The sequence below is a fragment of the Stegodyphus dumicola genome, chromosome 6, assembly GCF_044657685.1.
Source record: "Stegodyphus dumicola isolate Sdum_Otavi_A_Nest chromosome 6, ASM4465768v1".
Lineage (NCBI taxonomy): Eukaryota > Metazoa > Arthropoda > Arachnida > Araneae > Eresidae > Stegodyphus > Stegodyphus dumicola.
The window spans coordinates 159,179,850-159,200,966 of NC_140773.1; the positions used below are offsets into that span (position 1 = coordinate 159,179,850).

The 21,117-nt window shown below is 31.6% G+C and overlaps 1 protein-coding gene across 1 annotated transcript in view; it reads right to left on the reverse strand.

The window, feature by feature from the left end:
• Positions 1-2,031: 2,031 nt before the first annotated feature.
• The window catches only part of LOC118194760 (uncharacterized), a 34,383-nt gene continuing 15,297 nt past the window's right edge, over positions 2,032-21,117 (reverse strand). Inside the window, exons 2-3 of the mRNA XM_035365963.2 lie at positions 9,094-10,706; positions 2,032-4,424 (exon numbers count right to left, since the gene is read on the reverse strand). Of these exons, the coding sequence (XP_035221854.2) occupies positions 4,103-4,424; positions 9,094-10,706 (1,935 nt within the window). The 3' untranslated portion in view covers positions 2,032-4,102. The remainder of the gene's footprint in view (positions 4,425-9,093; positions 10,707-21,117) is intronic.

Sequence of the window (21,117 nt, forward strand, 5' to 3'; positions counted from 1 at the left end):
ATAGATAGTTGTATAAATTGGTCGACCAGTTATTCGCACTTTTGGCGATGTGAGATCGAGAGAAGGTGAAATGGTGGGAATGGTTTAGGTAATTTGGCACTCATCCCTTAGATCTTCCGATAGATGGATAAATTGATAGATAGTTGTGTAAATTGGTCGACCAGTTATTCGCACTTTTGGCGATGTATATATAAATTGGTTTATATGCGTATATATCGCGCTATAAATCCATCTATAGGTATAAATTATAATAATTTCTACATATAAGGTCTACTGTAAAATTCTGTTCGTTTGAGAAGTGAAAGATAATATTTATTATACATTGTAATTTCTGTGGTGATGAATTAATGGTAATCTGAAGATAACATTTTTGAAAAAATGTATCGTAGTTTGGAGAAGAACTCAAATAATGATCGTCTGATATCTGCTTGTTTTCAATTTTTTCCCCTTCACAAAAATTTGCAAAGAGGAAAATAAGTGCTAATTGGAGTGTTCTAGGTCTGGAGAGTATGGCGGATGCTTTAGAATTTACCAGCCTAACTCTGCTATTTTCTGACGAGTCGTCAAAGCAACATGTAGTCTGGCATTATCATGATGCAGAATGATGTGCTTCTTATTGAATACCGTCGGCTTCTTTTCTTTGACTGCTTTGTTTAAATTGTCCATTTGCTGATAGTATCTTTCCTAATTGAGCTATTGAGCTTATTTTTAGGTTTCAAAAGCCTGTACATTGGTCCTTGCACGCCTTACGATCTGCATAGCATTCTATTATTCAGCTCAAACTCGATTTAAAGGTGATAAGGGCAGGCTGCCCAAGTTCACAGTATGCTCTTTTCCTAACGATGTTTTCGTACGTAATCCGCCTTTCTTCACCAGTTATTATCGGGTCGAAAAGGATTCGTTTTTCTTCAATAGCAGAGGTATGCATGTGATGTTCAAGCAGAGGTATGCATGTGATGTTCAAGCAGAGGTATGCATATGATGACTCGATCATGCAAAATTTTCTCGCGTAACTCATTAGGCACCCATCTAGAATATATATAAACCAATAGTAGATTCGCAATATGATTCAAAATCGCATGTTCAGCTGAATTAAGCTTTTCTACAATCTCCAGTATTGCTAAAAAACAGATCTTGCTTTATCATGGTGTTGACAATATCATCATCGATCAAAGATAAGCTACCTTGAGCTTGGCTTATCATCAAGGTCGAAATAACCTGCTTCAAATTTTTCAAACCGTCTCCTGCACGTTCTGTCTGAAACTGCATCTCCACTAAAAACTGCGGCTATAGCTGGGCACACTCCCGTAGCATTTCTTCCTGGTTGGAATTCGGACAAAATACAGCGTTCTTAATGAACTTTATCGGTAATGTTTACATGACCGCATCTCACTTAATAATAATATGAGACAGTTTTATTTCAATTATTTAAAAGAGCAGATGTCTATAAATGCAGTGATGAAGACAGATAGGCACATATGTCTCAAATGAACACATGCATGCGTCCTGAAACTTGAAACAGCATTATCAGACAGAACTTTCAGGTTGGCATTATGTGGCTTTACAGCGCGAATTTTAAATTCAGCTTGCAAATGGGTTGAATTTCAGCAGCAAATTTATCGCTTGTTTTAAATACGAATCAGCTTAATATACGGTAGTTATATCACGAAACTGAAAATTTTCTAATTACATTGTGTGTCCATATTGCAAAAGTAAGAATGCAGTGGTTGAATTACTTGATAAATGAATATTCATTTATAATTTAAATCAAATTTTCAGATGGAAATATAAGATCTAAACTTATAACGCTTGTGCATAGTTAAGCATACTATCCATTTTTTGAACAGCGCATATTAATAATACGCGCTGCTTTTACCCTAAACTAACTATATATGGAGCTAATTAGAAAAATAATTTCGTACGAAAATGAAACTAATGTTACACGAAACAGAGGTAAACCCTTATACATGGGAGTGCGAATTATTTACATATTTGTATATTCAGATAAAATTAACAAAACATGCACAATGATTAAAAATCAAAAGCTTTATTCACATGCATAAATAAGAAACATATAAATACAGGTTGAGCTCCGTAACTAAATTTAAAGGAAGTTAATTAAAATTATATTAATATAATATGTACTGAGTTCTATTTTACCTTAAAACATATTTAAATCATCAGTTATGCATTTTACTCTAAATGAATTTTGCAAGTAACTGAGGATCTTTGTTTTAAAAATTCTCGATATATATGAAATAATAAATGAACTCCAAAAAATTAATGATTATATCATATAACAGTAAATGATAAATTCTGAATAAAGTTAGCAAAACTATTAAAGCAAAGATAATAAATAAATTAAAAATTGAAAAATAAATAAAGCAACATTTAAAAAAATAAATAGCAAAAATTATAAGCAAAAATTTTAAAAATTACTCAGAGTTTTATCTTTTACTGATCTATAACGTTATCGCAAAACTTTTTATCGAATTCTCGTTTTGTTAGATTTCTTACTTTAATTTGAGCAGCACTTATAGAGCTCCCAGGATGTCCAGCCATGTCTTTTGTCTCACTTATACTATTATTTCATTCACTTGTATTCAACCAGTTGCATACATACATATAACATGAAAATATGCTGAATAAGTTTCAGAATATAAGGTTTATATTCTGAATTTATAGAAACATTAATTTCAGGAAGTTATAATGCTTTTCTTTTATAGTAGTTAATATTACAAGTTTAGTTTCAAGCTTAAAATAAATACTCAGCGTAGTTAAAGGTTCTCACGCACAACAGATATCTTATACAGAAACCATAATGTTGTTTTTAATAAACTTGAAAGTACTCGAGGTTTTAAACTAAGAGTCTGAATCCTGTAAAATAGATTTATAATGACCGTTAAACACAGCAATCAGAAAGAATATCGCAAGAAAGCCAAATATTAAAACATTACTTTATTTAAGCAATGAAGCTTTTATTTTGTGAAAAATAATAATTATTAATTAGTACACAGTAACTTGACCATTATTACAAGAATCTTTTCTACAGCTAAGGAAATCATACGACCCAATTAAAGCGCAAAACAAAAGCATGTCAATCATCTAAATATGTAAGCATAAAAATATTTTTACTCAACCATATATCATTTCGCTAAAATTAAGTACAGCATTATTCCTTACTGTATTCTGTGCTTTATACTTTAATGATGATATATACGAAGATTATGTTCCGTACTCAGTTTTTTAAATGTAAAATGTAATTTAAAGTAACAAGGTATATTTTATTTTTACTTATATTTTTACTTTATATATTTTTTTACTATACTTCTCTTTATATAAAATCATACGACAATATACAATTATGTATATTGAACAAAGATCGTTGTAATATTCAAGTTAACTGTAAGAGAACTGATGTATGGTCTTTTTATGCATTCTATCTACCAGTATAAATAAAACTACTACTAATTATATTAGCAATAACTAAAGGAAATGTAGAAAAGCAGTTCAAGTTTGAGCACATTACTTTAGAAGAATCAATTAAGATACTGAATTAATACATATAATATTTACATGAACGATATATTCACAACAACACAATTAAATAAAAACTTCACACACCTCGGTAGTTCTTTCTAAGACTTAGGAACATCCTCATAGAGTGTACATTTAAATTAACTTTGGTACAAAAATACATTAGCATATACATAAAACAGCAATATCAAATCATTTGAATAAATTATGAAAACATCAGATAAAAACATACAGTAATAATGTGACGTTCTCTTAATATGAGATTTTAAATTAGGATAACACTGATAACAGTGTCAATGAATAAGATCAATTCTTTTCTATTTTTCACTCCACGCAAAAAAGCTAGAAATATCGTTGCAAGGATTTCAAAATTCGCTGCAGGCATTTTCTACTAAAAGATAAAATGTCTGCAATAGTCTTTATTATGGATTTTCCCGCTGTCAATATCTTGCAAACCTGTATGCAATTCAGACGGGTTCCAAAACGGACAAAAAATTGTTCAAAGTCAATCCTTGACAAAAACATATCAGTATTAAATTATACTTGGCATTTATCAGTAGTTGCTCTAATGAAATCTCCAAGTATTTTCATCACTTATTTTTAATACTGGTGGTACATGTACTGCTATTTCCCTCTTCGTTCTTAATTTTCTTCGGTTAAAAATACTAGGTGCGAAGGCAATTATATTATTATCCTCCCATCCAGTTTTATGCTTAAAGTCAGCGTCTGGAGGGGAATCATTTCTTCTGGAAGGTCGATCAACAAATAAGTTCCAAGGCTGTCTAGAGCCCTTAGGTGATCTTTGACGTTTGCAGAAGATTCTAGAACACCTCTTCTTTTTCATTCCCCATATGAGTGCATCCCAGTGAGGTTCATTTCCATAACTTCTGAAATAAAAATGCAAACAATTTTTAAGAAATACATTCTTGTTTTGATAGGAAAGCATTATTTTATTCACAAACATATTTAATGCATATGGAGATCTAAATACGCCATTTAAGAGGAAATCAAGACTTCATTAGGCGGACTACAAGTTTAGAAAAGTATAATTACGTTTGAACATATTTGAAAACAAGGTCAAAAGCATTGTGCAATTGTTAAAGTACACATTTTGTAATTAAATAGATTTATCAATGGCAACTACGAACTTCATTTTAAGTTAAAATAATCTGCATATTTTCTTTGTTTTCTCAAAAACAAATGTTTAGTGATCGCCCCACATGCGAAAAATACTAGTGTAAGTGAGTTAAATAAAAGTTATGGAAAACATGTGAATAATTCTTAACTGAATAATAATTCTAAAAATAATATAAATAAAAATTTGTTATTACTTAAGAGTAATTAAAAGAGAATTTTCTGACACGGCTTGAAATTTATAAAGACAAATTAAGAAATTCAAGAAAAGACTTTTTTGCAGTGTTTTTCGAAATATATTCAAAGAATGAATGATTTTCGAAAGACGTTAGGCAAAGATTACCGAACATGGTTTTCGAACTAGAATGTCGAATTGTGAAAATTATAATGTTTGATGTTAGAACAACACTTTCGTAGAATAACCATACCGTACTATATGATATATATTATGCAATATATTATTCATATACCATATTATGAATCATATATCATATCATCTTATATAACACCTATCATATGAAACCATATAACATGATATCACATTATACATATAATATGTTGTAATAATCATGCCTATAATGTGATATCATTTATATCGTATGATATACCATAACATATAGGATGATCAAGTTTAATTACAAAATTACGCAGTTTTCTAAAATTCCAGCATCACAGTTCCCGATTTCAAATACATTCTACATTTTTCATGCGATTTGTTTCCATAAAATTCTTTTTAAATACCTTGTACAAATATTTTGTTATTGCAATTTTATTAAAGTTTCACATTCATTACTTTCTTTCAATATTTCATTTACACTCGTACAGATACAATAGAATAAATTTTGGATGAATAATTAAGGGTTTTGAAAGAATAACATTTTTATGTGTTATACATCACACTGCAAATTATGTAAGCATCATGTACTGAATTACAAAGCATGCTGAACTAAAATTAAATATGGAATATATTTCGAAACAAATCTACTATTTTTTCCCGTTTTCCTTAGAGGAAAAAAAAGCTTTGAATACCGCATGCTTTTCAGGTATCTCTCTCTATTTTACACTCTAGAAAGAGATGTAGTTGAACAAAGGAAGCACCAACCTTTCTAAAAAATTCGATTAACATAAAAATTCAGAGGGTACAGTAATCCTCAAATAACTGATTTCTGGAATCTATTCAACGGAAACAGATATACTTGGAAGAATTCGAAGTACTCCAAAATGTAACACAGTTTCTCATTTAGATTTTCTAAACAAATGTCTTATGTTAAAAAATATCTGAATCAATTTCAAAATCGTTTGATTCAGAGTGCACTGAAATTTGCTATAAATTTCATACATACATTTTATCGCTTGACGAATTGTTACGATGAGGGAAAGGAGAGAGAGATCTTTTATACTTATTTCTAATTAATTATTTTGCGTCAGACATGGTGTGAAGCGAAGGACTCACGTGTCTGAACTCTTAAGAAATATCGCTAGGAAGTTTACAAAAAATTTAATTAAAAAAATTTGCTTCTAAAAAATTAAATAGAATTAAATATTCTCAGGTATTGTGAATAAAATATTGGAACAATATTCTAATAGCCGCATCTTTTAAAATAACAGTGGAAAAGTTCGTAAGCTAATGCAGCTACATGAAAAGATAAGAGGAAATTGAAAAAATCGGGATGAAAAACCGCTTTGGAAATATAAGGACATTCAGAAGAGATGAAAGATTTATAGACGAATCTACGTAATTCTACAACTGCATAAACTGAGCTTTAAATCAAGCATGAATAAGACGAAGCGGTTTGCAGCTCTAAGTAAAAGGCAGATAGAGTACGATGCGCAAGAGAAGACTGTTATGGGGTCAAGAAGGGCTGAAGTTTTCAGCCTGAAAGTATAATTTATATGATCAAGGTCAATGAAGGATACGTGTTTGGATTCTCAAGTAAGAGACATTTGATAAGAAATGCATCATACGTTCAGTGAAATTTGTGACCTCTGTCATCGTGATTGCAGAGGGTCCTTGACAAAGGCCACAAAACAGCAAGAGAAGGAGAAGGCCATCTGTTTTGACTGACGGAATAAGTTCCTAACTGTACCTAAATTCTTGAAGATTTTATGGACATCGAAAGATTTATATGATGGTGTTTCGTTCATCAACTGTTACCAGGTAGATCTAAGGTGAATCACCTTTAATAGCTCTACCTGGTAACAGATCTATCCTTAATAAAAAAATTCACCAGTTTTAAATCCTAAAATCCGATTTCAGGAAATTATCTTAAAAAAACATTCTTCAATACTTTCCCCAGAAAGCAAAAGTGATCCAGTAGAACACATTTGAATGTTTTGATCAAATTGTATTAACATCTGGTAAATAAAATTTAGTTCGTTTGCACATTATCATAAAATTTAAAGGTTACAACGCGGTTGAACGGAAATTATCCGGATTAACTCCGGATGTCCTGTCGCCCTTTAAAAGGGGGAGTATATCTGCGCGCTGAGCCGGTATTTCAGAAGTGCGTGGTTCGATTCCCGGCGAAGGCGGTTGCATATTTTTCATCTTGCCTGCTTCCAAAAAAATCCTAATGTCTCTATAAAGTACCAAATCATTAAATGCAAGTCTTAGAAAATTCATGTGAAGCAATATGGAAATGTGTTTTTAACGTTTTCTAAAACTTTTGTATCAGCTCCAAATCTAACGAAACAGACAGGGCAAATATTGTTAATTTTTAAACTTTTAAAATACATTTCTTTCAAATTTATTAAGACTTTAGTCTGACAAATGTGGAATACACAGATATGATTTATTCCGAATCTATATGTGAAAATCAGCAACAGCGTGTTTTAATTTTCAAGTTTCGTGAAAATTTGTGACAGTAAGCCACATATATTTTTTTAATCTTCAATACATTGCAAATTTTTATATTAGCTTAACAAAAAATTCTATTTAAAATAAAAGGACCTTCATTTTTTCAAGTATTAATTTATTTATTGGCAAATCTTTAATAACACTTAATGGAGCTATAAAAGTGATAATGTACTCTTTTGTTGTTACAAATATTTGCTCAGAATCAAATTATTATCTTAAAACTTACTTTTAACTTAATTTTAGTTCAAATACTTCATATTTGATTTTTCTTTAATTTTATTGGCAGTATTTTTTACTGTAATATTTAAAATTTTTGCCATTTTAAAAATATTTTCTAATTGTATAATAAAAAATAACATTTGTAATACATAATATTAGTTAAAGATCCGAAAAATTTTGAAAATAATGGTTATCTTTTAAGTTACAAGGATTTTAAAGCTTAAATTAATGAAAAATTCAAGAAATGTATTTAAAGAACCTTAAAATATGGACAATAACTCACAAATGCATTTCTAATATACGTTTAAAGTGCGATACAAATACGGTATTTACAAGATAAATTTATTAGCATATGTTATTGCAAATACTTTGATTACAAATTTAGAGAATTGACATTTTAAGAATTGTACCAAATTTTTTGTGTGCCACTGTAAATTTGTTTTCTTAATAGCAATTTTAGGTTGATAGTCTACGAAGCGTAAAGCATATTTAACGCACTATAAAAATTTTCAAACTACGTTTGGAACTTCTATTTAAAATTAAAGGAAAATGTTTTATTATAAGCAGAAAGCGGTGTAAAGCTCCTTCTAATAATATGAATGTTTCCACGTTTGAAATGTATATTGATTAAATAGCCAAAAGATATGTTTATTTATAAGACATGGATTTCATTTTAGCAGCGAAAGATTCAGTTGTGAATTAGTATGGGTAAATTGCTTCCTTTTGTGCAAAAATTATAAATACGACCGATATTTCATTCAGAAGAAACACTACAATAACATTCTTTCGAAAAATTCCATATTTTCAAAGTTCATTCGAAGATTATATCCATTACAAGCAACTGACATAGTTGCTAAGCATTGTAAGCCAACGCGTGCAGGATTTTGTAATTTTCGATGAATGAATGCTACTCAAGGATATGTTTAACTGAAAGCTAAATAACATAACACTTTAAAATTACCCTATAACTATGCAAAATAATTCAAGGTAGCTTATTTGTTACTGAATAAGTTTAGAGGGTTTCGGTAGCACATTTCATCTGCGTAACAATTTTTAGAAGATAGGTTTTGATATATTCCCTTTATGGCTTGTTATTTTGCCACTTATAGCTTCTTAGCAGGATGCCAGAATAAATGTTCTTAAAGTTTAAACTAGTTAACGCTGGAAAATTGCAATAAAAAACAATGAAGCGGAACTTTTGAGAGAAAATGTTTTAGCATTAATTTAAGCTAAAGTTTACACAAAGAGAACGAGTAAGAACTATCAACATTATCATGTGAACCGTGAAAAGCATTCTTTCAGTAACAGCGATATCAGTGACAAAGAACATACGGTTTCTCACTCACCTCAACTGAAGCGTAATCTCTTCCACTGATGGCAATCTTGAAAGCAGCCTTCCGGCGTTGCAGGCTCTCCTCAGGCTACAGTAATCTCTCTTGCTGTTCTGTGGTCTCTGTCGAAGTGTAGCTTGCCATAATCTTTTCTCCAGTCTGTCACTGCTTCGTTGGTCTAACGATCGTTTGCTACGTAAAGCATGTGGCTGAATTTTAGATTGGACATAATCTTGCAACAACTCTTCTGCGATTTCAGCTGCTTTTTTTGTGAAAACATTATTTCTTTCAGTATTTTCGTTCATAGACTCAACGTCAGATGAACCTTTTTCTTTTAGCATACTGTCCCTCATATTATTATTTTTCGTAATTTCTGAATTACTGCTATCGCTAATTGAGGCTACAGATTCTTCGGAAGACGTGGCCAAGAAAGACAGAAAGCGTTTAAGAAATTCATTTTCTATTGTATTGTTTGGCTTAGTGACATCTCGCTTAGACATTTTGTCTGAATCAGTTTTGGAATCAGGAAAAATATAATCTAATATTTCATCTAACCAGGTTCGAGACTCAGGTACACCTCCTTTTTCTTCAGAGAGATATTTTAGCAACTCAAGTTGATTAGTAGAAGACAGTGTTGAGAGAATAAGGTCTCTAGCTGGAAGTTCTTTAGGTTTCGTATCTGCAGACCTTCTGAGTCGTACTATAGGTGTCGCAAATGTTGGTAACACCCAGGTGGGTGCCAATAACACATCAGACGATCGCCATTTGTCATGGTCATCATCTTTATGAGCGAACATCTTTTCAATTATTTTGTCAACAAACTGATCGACTACCATTCGTACCATTTTCATGAACATTTGTTCCCAAGGTGCTTCTTCAACCATACTTTTAACGAATTTCACCATTCTGACAGGAAGAATATCGTGAATGGATATTTTTTCATCGGGCATAAGATCTTTGCCGTAAGGTAAGAAAGGATGAAATAGAAACTGCCTGGATGTAGCCACTAAATTCCTTTTAGATTCGGAAGAATTTTCATTCACTTCGTTCCCAGAACGTTTTGAGGGTGAGGAGAATAAGCGAAGTTGCTTGTGTAAAGTATTTGTAGTTTCCTCCATCGAAAATATATTAGATTGAATGTCTGACGTAGAAACGACAATTGAGTCACCATCCTCAATTTTAAAGTCACCATATAAATGATTTTGGTTTTTATTAAGATTCTCCATTTGTGACGACTTCTGCGGTAAGCCTGAATTTCGATCCGTAACATGATCTTCAGTTTCATTTTTCAACGGAAGTGTTGATATTTTTGAAACATTTTGTGTTTTTAAGTCAATTTCATTCTCTTTACTTTCTTTCACATTAGGCTGAACATGAAAGATAGTAGGGTTTTGCTGAAATTTCTCAGTCATATTGTATATAGGGAGTTCCACAGTATGCGATATGTTCGAAACCGACGAATTCTCTGTTCGTGGAAAAGTATACTTTCCCGCGTAATGATAAAGATTAAAGGAACTGCAAGGTTTTAATGTTCTTCCACTCAGCATTAAAGTCCACATAAATAGTGACAATTTTGTAAGCATTTTGTATGAGCACGAGGAATGCATTGATACAGCAGAATTAGAAACCTGTAATAACAAAAAAAAAAAAAAAATAAAAAAAAATAAATAAATAAATAAATAAATAAATAAATAAAATAAAATAAAAAAAAGAGAAACTTAAAAAAATACAACTTTCTATTCTTTTATATTTAACAAGCATTAATATTTATTAACACTGGAAGTCATATGTAATTCGTGAGGTGAAACAAAAGTAGCACGTTAAGAAATGTTAAGTTGTTGGTATGTTTTTGTATAATGTTAGACGTACTGCAAAGAAGAATAAGCGTGTTTGAATGAAATAAAATGAAATAGGAATGAAAATAGTATATTAACTAAGTAATAAAGAAATTAATAATAATTTTAAGGCTATTAAACAGGATCTGGATCCTACTGAATGGGTAGGTCCTCCTAATGATATTCTTGTGGAGAATATATTAATATTAATATATTCCGCTGCTTGTAAGTAGTAATGGAACATAACGTTCAATAACTTAAACAATAAATTTCCCCACAATGAAGCCGATTACTCAATATAAAATAAAAAGTCTACCTCTCTCTGACTGAGGCTTTCTAGATTAGTTAGTACTTAAATAATGATTCTTCGGGAATATTCTATAAATAGAAAGTTGTTCCCAGTTACCTAAAGAAGGTTCCATAAAATATAAGAATCTTCTTACCCCGAATTTCTGGACTTTACTATGATATCTGTTTATTTTATTATTATCATTAAATTATTTTATTAATAATATTTTACCATGAACCTTTTAGCTTATATTATGGAGCTCGAAATGCTATTTTTTCTAGTGGAATACTAAAACATTTTATGGACTCATAGGAGTCTACTTAAACCCCGGTTCGGAAAAAACTCGGGGCATTTTAAACATGACTATGGGAATGGAGTTTGAATAAATAACCAATCGTGTTATAAGAATTATGTATATTACTGTAAAATTTGAGAAATGTTTAAATGGAGCAGTACTTTCTAATACGCACCGATTTCTAATTCGGTAACAGTCCGAAATATGAAATCTTCTTACTGATATTCTAAGTTTTATTTGAGGACGTTTTTACCTGTCTAAATTTACCAAACAGCCTTGATAAAAAATAAACATACTTACTGTTTCAAAATAAATCTTACTAATATAAGTTACTGAAAAAAATTTAGTTTCCAAAAGCTTAAATTTTTTTAATGATTTTATACAATAAACTGAATTTATTTGAAAATTCTTATATTGCAATTTCGTTATATCGTTATACATTACGTTTATTCCTTGCTTAGATTTCGAACCTCCTGATAGCTACGAACTTTTATTTGTACATTCCAATAGGCAAAAAATTTTTGCACCCTGGTCCTCAAATTTTAAAATGATTGTGTTTGAAAACTTTACAACAATTATGCCTAAGACTTTTTGAAATTGACCAAGTGCTTTTTCTTTTGGTTACTCCATACATCGATTTTGAAATTTTGAATAAAATGTTTTCAGAGCTTCCTAATATTATCAAAATAAAAACATTTAATTCGACAAAAATTAATGCAGACGGCTCACTCAGCTCTTTCCAAAAGCAGAATTTAATAATAAAAAATTTTGCAAATTTTGATGACAAAGCAGCAAGAATATTTTCATGATTTATGAGTTGCATATCGAATCTATTTGGAATTATGAATTTATTCCATTGTGTGAATTAATTATTATTACCACACCTTTTTTTATTATGCTTCTTTTGACACAACTAGTATACATGTAAATACAATGGATGGTTGATTAAACAGTCACGTTTTTATACTTGCCATTCAATTCTATAATTAGCATACTTTGCACGTCATGGCTAATAGCGATATACTTTCTGCATTACCTTATTAAAACAGGTCGTGAAAATCAATACGATAAAGAATTCTTTCCATCCACCAGAATCGGATGATAAAATTTTCTATATTCAAGGCTAAAATTCAGAATATCATTTTATCTCAAACGTATATTATTAGCGCATTTTTGCAAGCCCTAATTTTGCATTTTTTACGTTGCTCAAAAATAATATATTATCTATTAATAAAATAGCTATCTTCATTCTTTTTATTGTACTATTCATAGATTCACACAAAAGCTGGTAAAATATATTATGTATAACTTCACTCATACTGATGAAAGAGAGAAATACTTACAATTACCACAAAAATTAAAACATGTTCTATGTGAAACACCCGCGTATGGGACCAGATTGAAATTAGGTGGAACTAGCTTTTGCCAATTTGTAGAGGTAAAGCTCGACGTTACCGAAGTCTTATTTTAAAAGCTCGAAGTGTAAATATTTTACTCCATACAGAATGTTCCAAAATTATTAAAAGAGTTAGATTAGACCTTTAAAAGAGGTAGAACACACCACACCAAATATTTTTCATCACAGAATACAGGGTCGGATTTATTAAAAGGTTAGGCACCATAAGCTGCTTTCTTTCCCCTCTCCCAAACACACATCTTCCGCGACGCAGATTCATAAGGAACCCCATCGTCATTCTTTTTGTATTTGTTTTATTTTTGTATTTTGTCATTTATGATTTGATTTTGTTTGTATGTGCTCCCCAATTATGGAATGGCCTTATTTCTCAGAAGATAATTTACATATTTGATATTTTTTATTCATTGTGGTCCCGGAGTTCTCCTCTCAAATCAACCAAGCAACTTTCGGCTAAGAAACGACGGTTTCATTTCTTTACTTCCAGATGTTTTTCCATTTAAACAGAGGAATTCTTAACTTCAAGCTTAATTACACATAACTTCAATAAGCCGGATATGTCGCGCTTCAAGTAATATTCGCTTTTAAAATGTCAGAATGATGAACCACGCACTGTCATTGTTGACAAGGAACCCATGTAGAAGACGGACGATTATTTGTTTCTGAGATGTAGAAGATATTCGTGTGAGAAAAAAAAAGCGTCCTCCAGCATCTAACCGATTAATGTAAAATCATACATTTTAAGATTTAAAATGTTTTCTTCGATGTGTTTTATCACTCCTTAAAGCTTGTTACATTAGTTTTGAAATGTCCTCTATACTGGACTTTTACCATATGATCTTAGCAAACCATATCACTAAATTCTAAGATTTACCATTCTTCGAACTTTACAATAACATATTTAAGAAAATCCATTGATAATGAAAATGTTGCGTTTTGCACATTAAAATAATTTCGCAACTAGAAACTCTTCCTCTGACATAACTATTTCATAGATCTCTAGAAAATACACTGGTGGGCAGTTGCTAAGAACGGATGACTAGAAACCATAAAATGGAAGGCGAAAAAATGTGGAAATTAACATAAGTGCAGTACACAATAAGATGCGTTGTGCCTCTGCAAATTCTGGATTGCCGAAAATGTTATTCACGTGATAGAACTGATAAGAGTTATAAAAGACTTGACGCGTGTTGACCGTTGTTGTTCCAAAGTAAAATTTTACGGGAAAGAATCAATTGACGCACTAGCAGTCAGCCACGGTGTTGTGTCAAGGCTTTGGAATTATTTCAAACAAATGTAATGTTTAGCAAACTTCACGGGTAAAGCAGAAGATAGGTACATAGTGCTATCCACAAAAAGTAGCCGGCGCACCACAGCTATTGAGGAAACAAATCAGTTACTGGCTGCTACTTGACAAGCGAATCTCCGGAAAAATTGCAGCTAAATGTTTGCATCAAGGAGGACTATACGCACGCCTTCCTGTTGTGTGCATTTCTGTTGTCTAGATGTCACTGCTCCGCCCAGTTACAATGGTGCCATCAGCATCACAATTGGCGGAAAAGCGACTTAACTTATGTACTGTTCTCATATGAGAGTAGATTCAGTCTGTCATCGGATTGCAGACGCGTGTTGATCTGCCTGATATTGGTATTGCACATAGTCCGGAAAACATACAGGAAAAGAACCGATATCCAACATGTAGTGTCATGGTATGGGCTGGGATCATGTTCAGCGGCAGTGCGTCGCACTGTGAGCTTCCAACTGGGATTATGACTTGCAAACTATACCTTAATGATGTTCTGCTGCCTCATGTTCTTATGCATCGTGGTGTTGTCGGTGATAAATTTGTTTTTATGGACGAAAACGCAACATGTCATCTGTCCAGTCTCTGCCCAGGAGAGTCTAGAGAGCGAGGATATTCAACAACTCGTATGGTCAGTATTTTCTCCAGATCTGAATCCCATTGAAAATGTTTGGGATGCTTTGGGGAGGAGTCTTGCTGGTCAGTGCCTTCCAATAAACAAGAACACTCTCATTCATACACTGGCAGAGGAATGGGACGAATTATCCCAACGGCTCCTGGGATAATGATGTACAAAGTATGACACGACGTGTGGAATCTTGCGTCGTTCTCAATGGTGGCTATATCCCGAATTGGCACCTTACGTCAAAATGCCTGCAGACGATAACTGAATTGTTTTCACTTTTACATATTCAGCAAAATATGAACATTTCGTCCCTTGAATACTTTTCAAAGTCTTCTAGATTTCCGAGCATAATAAAGTATCTTTATTGTTATGGCCTAGTATTCTGGCATTATTTTATTTCATTTAGCATCCAGCCCCATACATTTTACGCGCAATGTAACCGTTTGTGATCAGTCCTTAACAATTGCCCACCAGTGTATTTAAGATAAGAAAGATAAGATACTTTCAGTTCCTCTCTCCAAAGTAAAGAAAAGTTATTTTCAATTTCCTCATCTCTTTCAATTACAATCAGAAAAAGTAAAGCTTGATTCCAAAATGATTTCACTTCATTTTTCTGTTTAATTTATCATATTCGCCATACAGAAATAATGTATCGAGCTATATCGTTGTTTGAAAAATGTGGCCAACGGATAGCCAATCAATTAACATTCACACTTATCCATTATTACATGGTTAAAAAAAATAATCGTTGACATTCTTATTAGCCGTCTCTAAAATTAAGAAATGCCCAGCGTCGTAATGAACGAGAACAGTATTTTAAAATTAAAAACGATTTAAAAATTTGTTTAAAAAATGTACGTTGTAATAACTTAAATACAAATACATAGCTGTTAGATTGGTAAAGCAACAACGGTTTTAAATGCATTATATATGCAGCAGTATAAAAGTTCGAATACATAAATAATAAATAATGAAGAAAGAAAAGAAAAAATAACGAGATCGGTATATTATATGCAGAATATGAATGAAACATGTAAGCATATTCTGAGAGACAGCTAGAAATCATAGACAGAACAACTATAAAATCGATCGCTAATTTTCTATTTCTTCTTGGTTATATAATTTTTATAAGCAATAATGCTAACAACTACTTTCTCATCATCAGAATTAAATCCATAAATCTCACTCAACTTGACAGCTTGCAAATATTTCTACTTAATAGTACTGTCTGTAAATATTTTTGCCTAATAGAAAAGTAAAAAGACGAAATATATCAAATTCAACAAATCAAAAACAATATACTGAGCACGCCGAATAATAGTTTCACTCTACCAGTCTAATCACTACACATTATTTCATTTAAAGAGGAAAACAATAATTTTCATTTAAACAATTTTTAAATTTACTTTAAATAATTTATTGAAATTTAAAGAAATAAGCGGTGTGTGAACCACAAAATAAGCGATGTGTAAGCAACAAGATAGTACAGAGTTTCACAGGGGGGGGGGAATTACAGCAAGCAAAATGAACCCATTTGTTAACAATTCCTAACATAAAGAAATTTAAGTAATTATTTGAGCTGTTCAGATAGAAGTTTCATTACATATTGACGAAAACGAATGATCCTAGATATTTTATCATCCCTTGAAACTATTGATGCTATAGGTAAACGCACAGCAATTTCCATTGCTTTTTTGAGGAATAATCTAATGCATCAGACTGTCTTATTTTCATCCGTAAAAGAAAGAGAAAGAACAGTATAAGTATATAAAGTGGCTTATTATTGCACAGTATCACTACTTTATTTAAAACTGGCAGTATTTTTGTAGCAGTAAATGGTCGTAGCAGTAGAAGAAGAGAGTGAAGATGAAGGTGAAAGAACATGCTGAGTCTTGGTGATAGATAAAATGTGTAGACAAGATACCAGACAATATGAGTCAGAAGAAAAAAAAAGTTCAAGTTTAATGACGTCATTATTTCGCGAAGCATTCTTCAAAGTGTCAGAAAAAATTAAAGAATTGCTTGCAAAATAAAGAAATACAGCATACATCTTAAAAAGGGAAGTCTTCATAAGTTTCATTTCCATTACAATTAAGTATTAGGCTTAACAACACTCTGTATGACACAGACTCGACTAAAAAGTTCGAAAGAATTTGTTTTTAGCAATTACTAAACTGTTAATGGATTATCTATAGTTTCTAGTTAATCGCATATATTCTTGCAGTAATTATTATGCATAACTGGGAATTTGGTGCATAAAAGGTATTAAGAGAAGCACCAAATTTTAACTTAATTGGTACGCCTATATGATAGGTCATACAAAAGAAATAATAATAAATAATAGGGGAGAGTATAAGATAAATAATGTAATACGTAGAAAAGCAAATTTTTGTACCAAACCCCCAAAACTTGTACGCGATAAGTTCTATTTAAAGGGCAGATCATTTCAACACTGCAGTTCGATTCAAGAAGAGTTAATAATAAGTAAGTGCACAATCGTATGTTTTTTAGATCTGCTTTTTAACGAAATTATTTAGAATTTAAAATGCTAAGGTGAATTTAGCTAATCAACAGCAGGATAAATTATCATGATTAGTAAGAAATGTGGAAGTTTGGGAACTCTACTGATTTCGTTTATTGATCAATTTAGAATGCAATAATAGAAATCCTGAATTTTTAAGTAAAATTTATTTTTAAGCAAAATGAATCAAGAAACAGATTCCGTGGAAATGATTCTAAAAGTTTATATGAAACATTTTCTGTCAGATATTTCTTGTAATAAAGCGATCAGCGGTATCAATTTTTAAAACACAGCTGAAGAAGGTCTTTATGCATTCGATCGTATTTTAGTTACTCCATGAGATCAGATAAATAATGTAATAAAATAATTTTAATATTTTGGTTAATATTTTCGCAGTTAATCATTAATTTGTTTTTCAATATCTGACGGAGGAAATACGACTCAATTCGTGTTTTTTTCAGCTGCTACACCGTGGTTATTTTAGAAAGTTCAGTTGGTTTGGGAGGTCATCTGGGAAAGAGCTTCATTTTTACTTCGGGTGATCCCACGGAGGTAAAAATACTTACTACCTCCATGGGTGTTCCAAACACATTTTACTCTGATGAGGGTACAGAGTAGCACTGAGTGCTCTCCAGTTTTCCGCCATCTGTCAACATATGCATTCTAGACACCTCCTATACGTGGGAGAACCAGCTCATGAAAGAAATGTAGAAGGTATTTTTATAAGATATTTTCTCTCTCCTTTCCGCATGCCTTCATGATGTAACTGGAATTAGGCGTGTATTCGAGAGCTCCAGGGCTAGAATTGCGTCGAGAGCATTACGGATTTCTTCCCTTTTCTTGCTTTGAAAATTTTTTAAAGAAACGTCTACAAGGGGCGCCCGAACTAAAAGGTAGTGGATGATAATTTTTCACCCCCAGAATTTGGCGATTGCGTCCACTAATTCCCACTCGCACTTTAAAAGGGGGGTACATAAAGTACTTTCTCCCTCTTTTCCGCATATCTTCGTGGTCTTCGAAGCATAGTCCACGCGCATTCGAAAGGTCCATGCTTCGAGTTCCGGGGAGGGCACTACACATTTTTCACCCCTCTAGCATCAAAAACCCTAATGACTCTAGAGTGGCACCCGAACTAAAAGGTGGCGGACAATAATTCGTCACCACCAGGATTTGGCGACTGGGTTCCCTGATCCGTAGTAGTCCTTTAAAATGGAGAATATATAAGTTATTTTTTCCATTGTTCCAGTATGACTTCGTGGAGTAACGGTAGCACACTCCGCGTATTCGAGAGGTCCATATTCGAGTCCTGGCGAGAGCATTGCAAATTTTTCACATCTCCTGCTTAAAATAATCCAATGTCTTTACAAGGCACAAAAATTTATTTCCATTTCCTTCCCTTTTGCTTCGGCTTCGCACACTGCTTAAAAGTAGAACATAATTATTTAACCAATTAATATTCGAATGCAGTCACTCTTATTAGTGCAACTAATCTTACACAGATATCTAATTTATCTAATTACTGGTGCGAAAATCGTTCTTAATTGAAAGTTAAAAAAATACTTAAATTAAATTTTTAGCATAAATTTAGGTATTTTGCATAATGAAACTCGAAAGGCATACGAAATGAACGTGCGCCAAGGTATATATTGGTGAGAGAAAGTAAAGCTCGTGTGCAATGCAGTATATTTGATTTTCACCCTAGCTACTTGTACCTGGCCAAAGGTCTAATCCAGTAGTACTTTCTTCTCTTTCAGGTACGATGGTAAAGTATGTTCCTGTTTATTTTTCTTATTGCCTTATATAGGTAAGCCTGATAATATTTAGTACTGATGATGATTCTATGTAAGTTATTCTTTTGAATGCTTCAATTTTAATGTCCTTGAACATTATTACTTTTTGTTATGCTTAAGTTAAGCAAAATTATCCTACTTTATTAAATAAAGATTTCGTAGTTAATCTTTTGACTTATGATTCTTTAATTCTGTGCTTGAGGAAACGTACTCATTACGCCTTCAGTGCTAATGCACAACCAACAAAACTATAAAGTATTCACTCTGAAATCTGAGATGTTATCTAAATCTATTTATAATATTTTAAAAACCTTTGCTTACATTTTATTTCATCAACTGAGAGACTTTTAGAGAAATCTCGTCTGATGTTATAGTGTTACTCTTTGGTACTTTTAGAAAAACGCTTATCAATGACAATACTTAAAAATAAAAACAAATGCATTCTTAACTAATGCATTATTTTCCTTAACTAGCTATTCAACAGTTCCTACACATTCAGTTCTTATGATTTTTCATTTTAGGGCACTGAGTTTCTTTCTTTTCTATATTTGAAATTGTTTAACTTCGAAGAGATCTCGGTATATGTATTAGTATTAGCTTTGCAGCTCAGCATTTCTACTGTTTACCCAGATTTATCTTTGTTTTAAAATCTTTTTTTATGTTTTTATTATTTTTATATTACACTAAGGTAGAGTTTTGAGTTCGGAATTTCATAATAAATTTTTACTTTTACGCCACTTTTGCAGTTTTTAGCTGTCATATTTGGCAATTTTTTTTAATTTATGGTAAATATTGAGATTTATTTATACTCTTGTGTAGTTTAGAGATTTGGTTGATAAAGATATCGAACCAGATTGAATCAGGAGTTTGAATATGTTCATTAATAAGTCAATAAATGTGGACAAGAATGAAACATAAATGCATGAATTTCTTAAAATATAGCTAGCGACCGTTATTAGTGAAACACTCACAGCCTTTTATAGACGTTCTGCATAAATGGGACATACAAGATATGTTACTTGATCAGACACGCATCAAGCTTCCGCAACATTTCAATAAAGCCACGGAAACATTAATTGATAGTTTTAAAATCTATTCAATTTTTTAACATGTATTTTTAACGTCACTGTGAAAACCTTCAATGTCAGTTCAAATTTACATTTATTTGATAAGAATTCCCATTTTTAATATATTATTTATTTTTGTCTGCAAATGACTTCCTTTGACATTGTGATTACGTTTTAGTTGAGCTCAGATGATTTCGAAATAAGTTAAAATTATTTTACCAGACTCGTCTTATTTCAAGAAATTCGGCAGGAAATAACCATTATCCATTTAATTGTTACGTGCTTTATTTTTTCATAGCGTAAAAACAAAGATAAATTAGGATTTCCTAAATAAAAATGAATGAAGTATACAGTGGCCAGAATGTGATATCATTATTTAAGGAAATAATCGAAAAGTAAACTGAAGAAGCTTTTAAGGAACTTTAAGCTTTTCAACAAACCTTTTGATTCTGTATTCTATTTGCAAAACTTGCGATTTCATCGAAGACCAATATATCACTCCCGTAAAAGAATTAGTAAGGAACAATTAGTACTCTGCAACAATAATTTGTAATTATCAATAATTATTATAATTACATCTGTCAATATTGCATGGTAAGTTGTGATTGATAGAAAGTGTACAAAACTCATCAAACAGAACTTCAAACAGAAAAGGTTTTGGCTACCTTTCGAGAATGAAGTGACGTTGTGACCCTTATACATATTTTCCTTTATATTTTATATTCCATTCACTATTTTTCATACTAAGTGCAAAAAAAGGGTTTCCTACTATAGGAAATAATTCTGATATTTCCAGAAATAAGATAAAGCGAATATAAACTAAACAAATTAACTTTTTAATTTTAGTTTTAGCTTAGAAGACTATATCAGTGATTTTTCTCTGATTAAAAAGCCCAATAC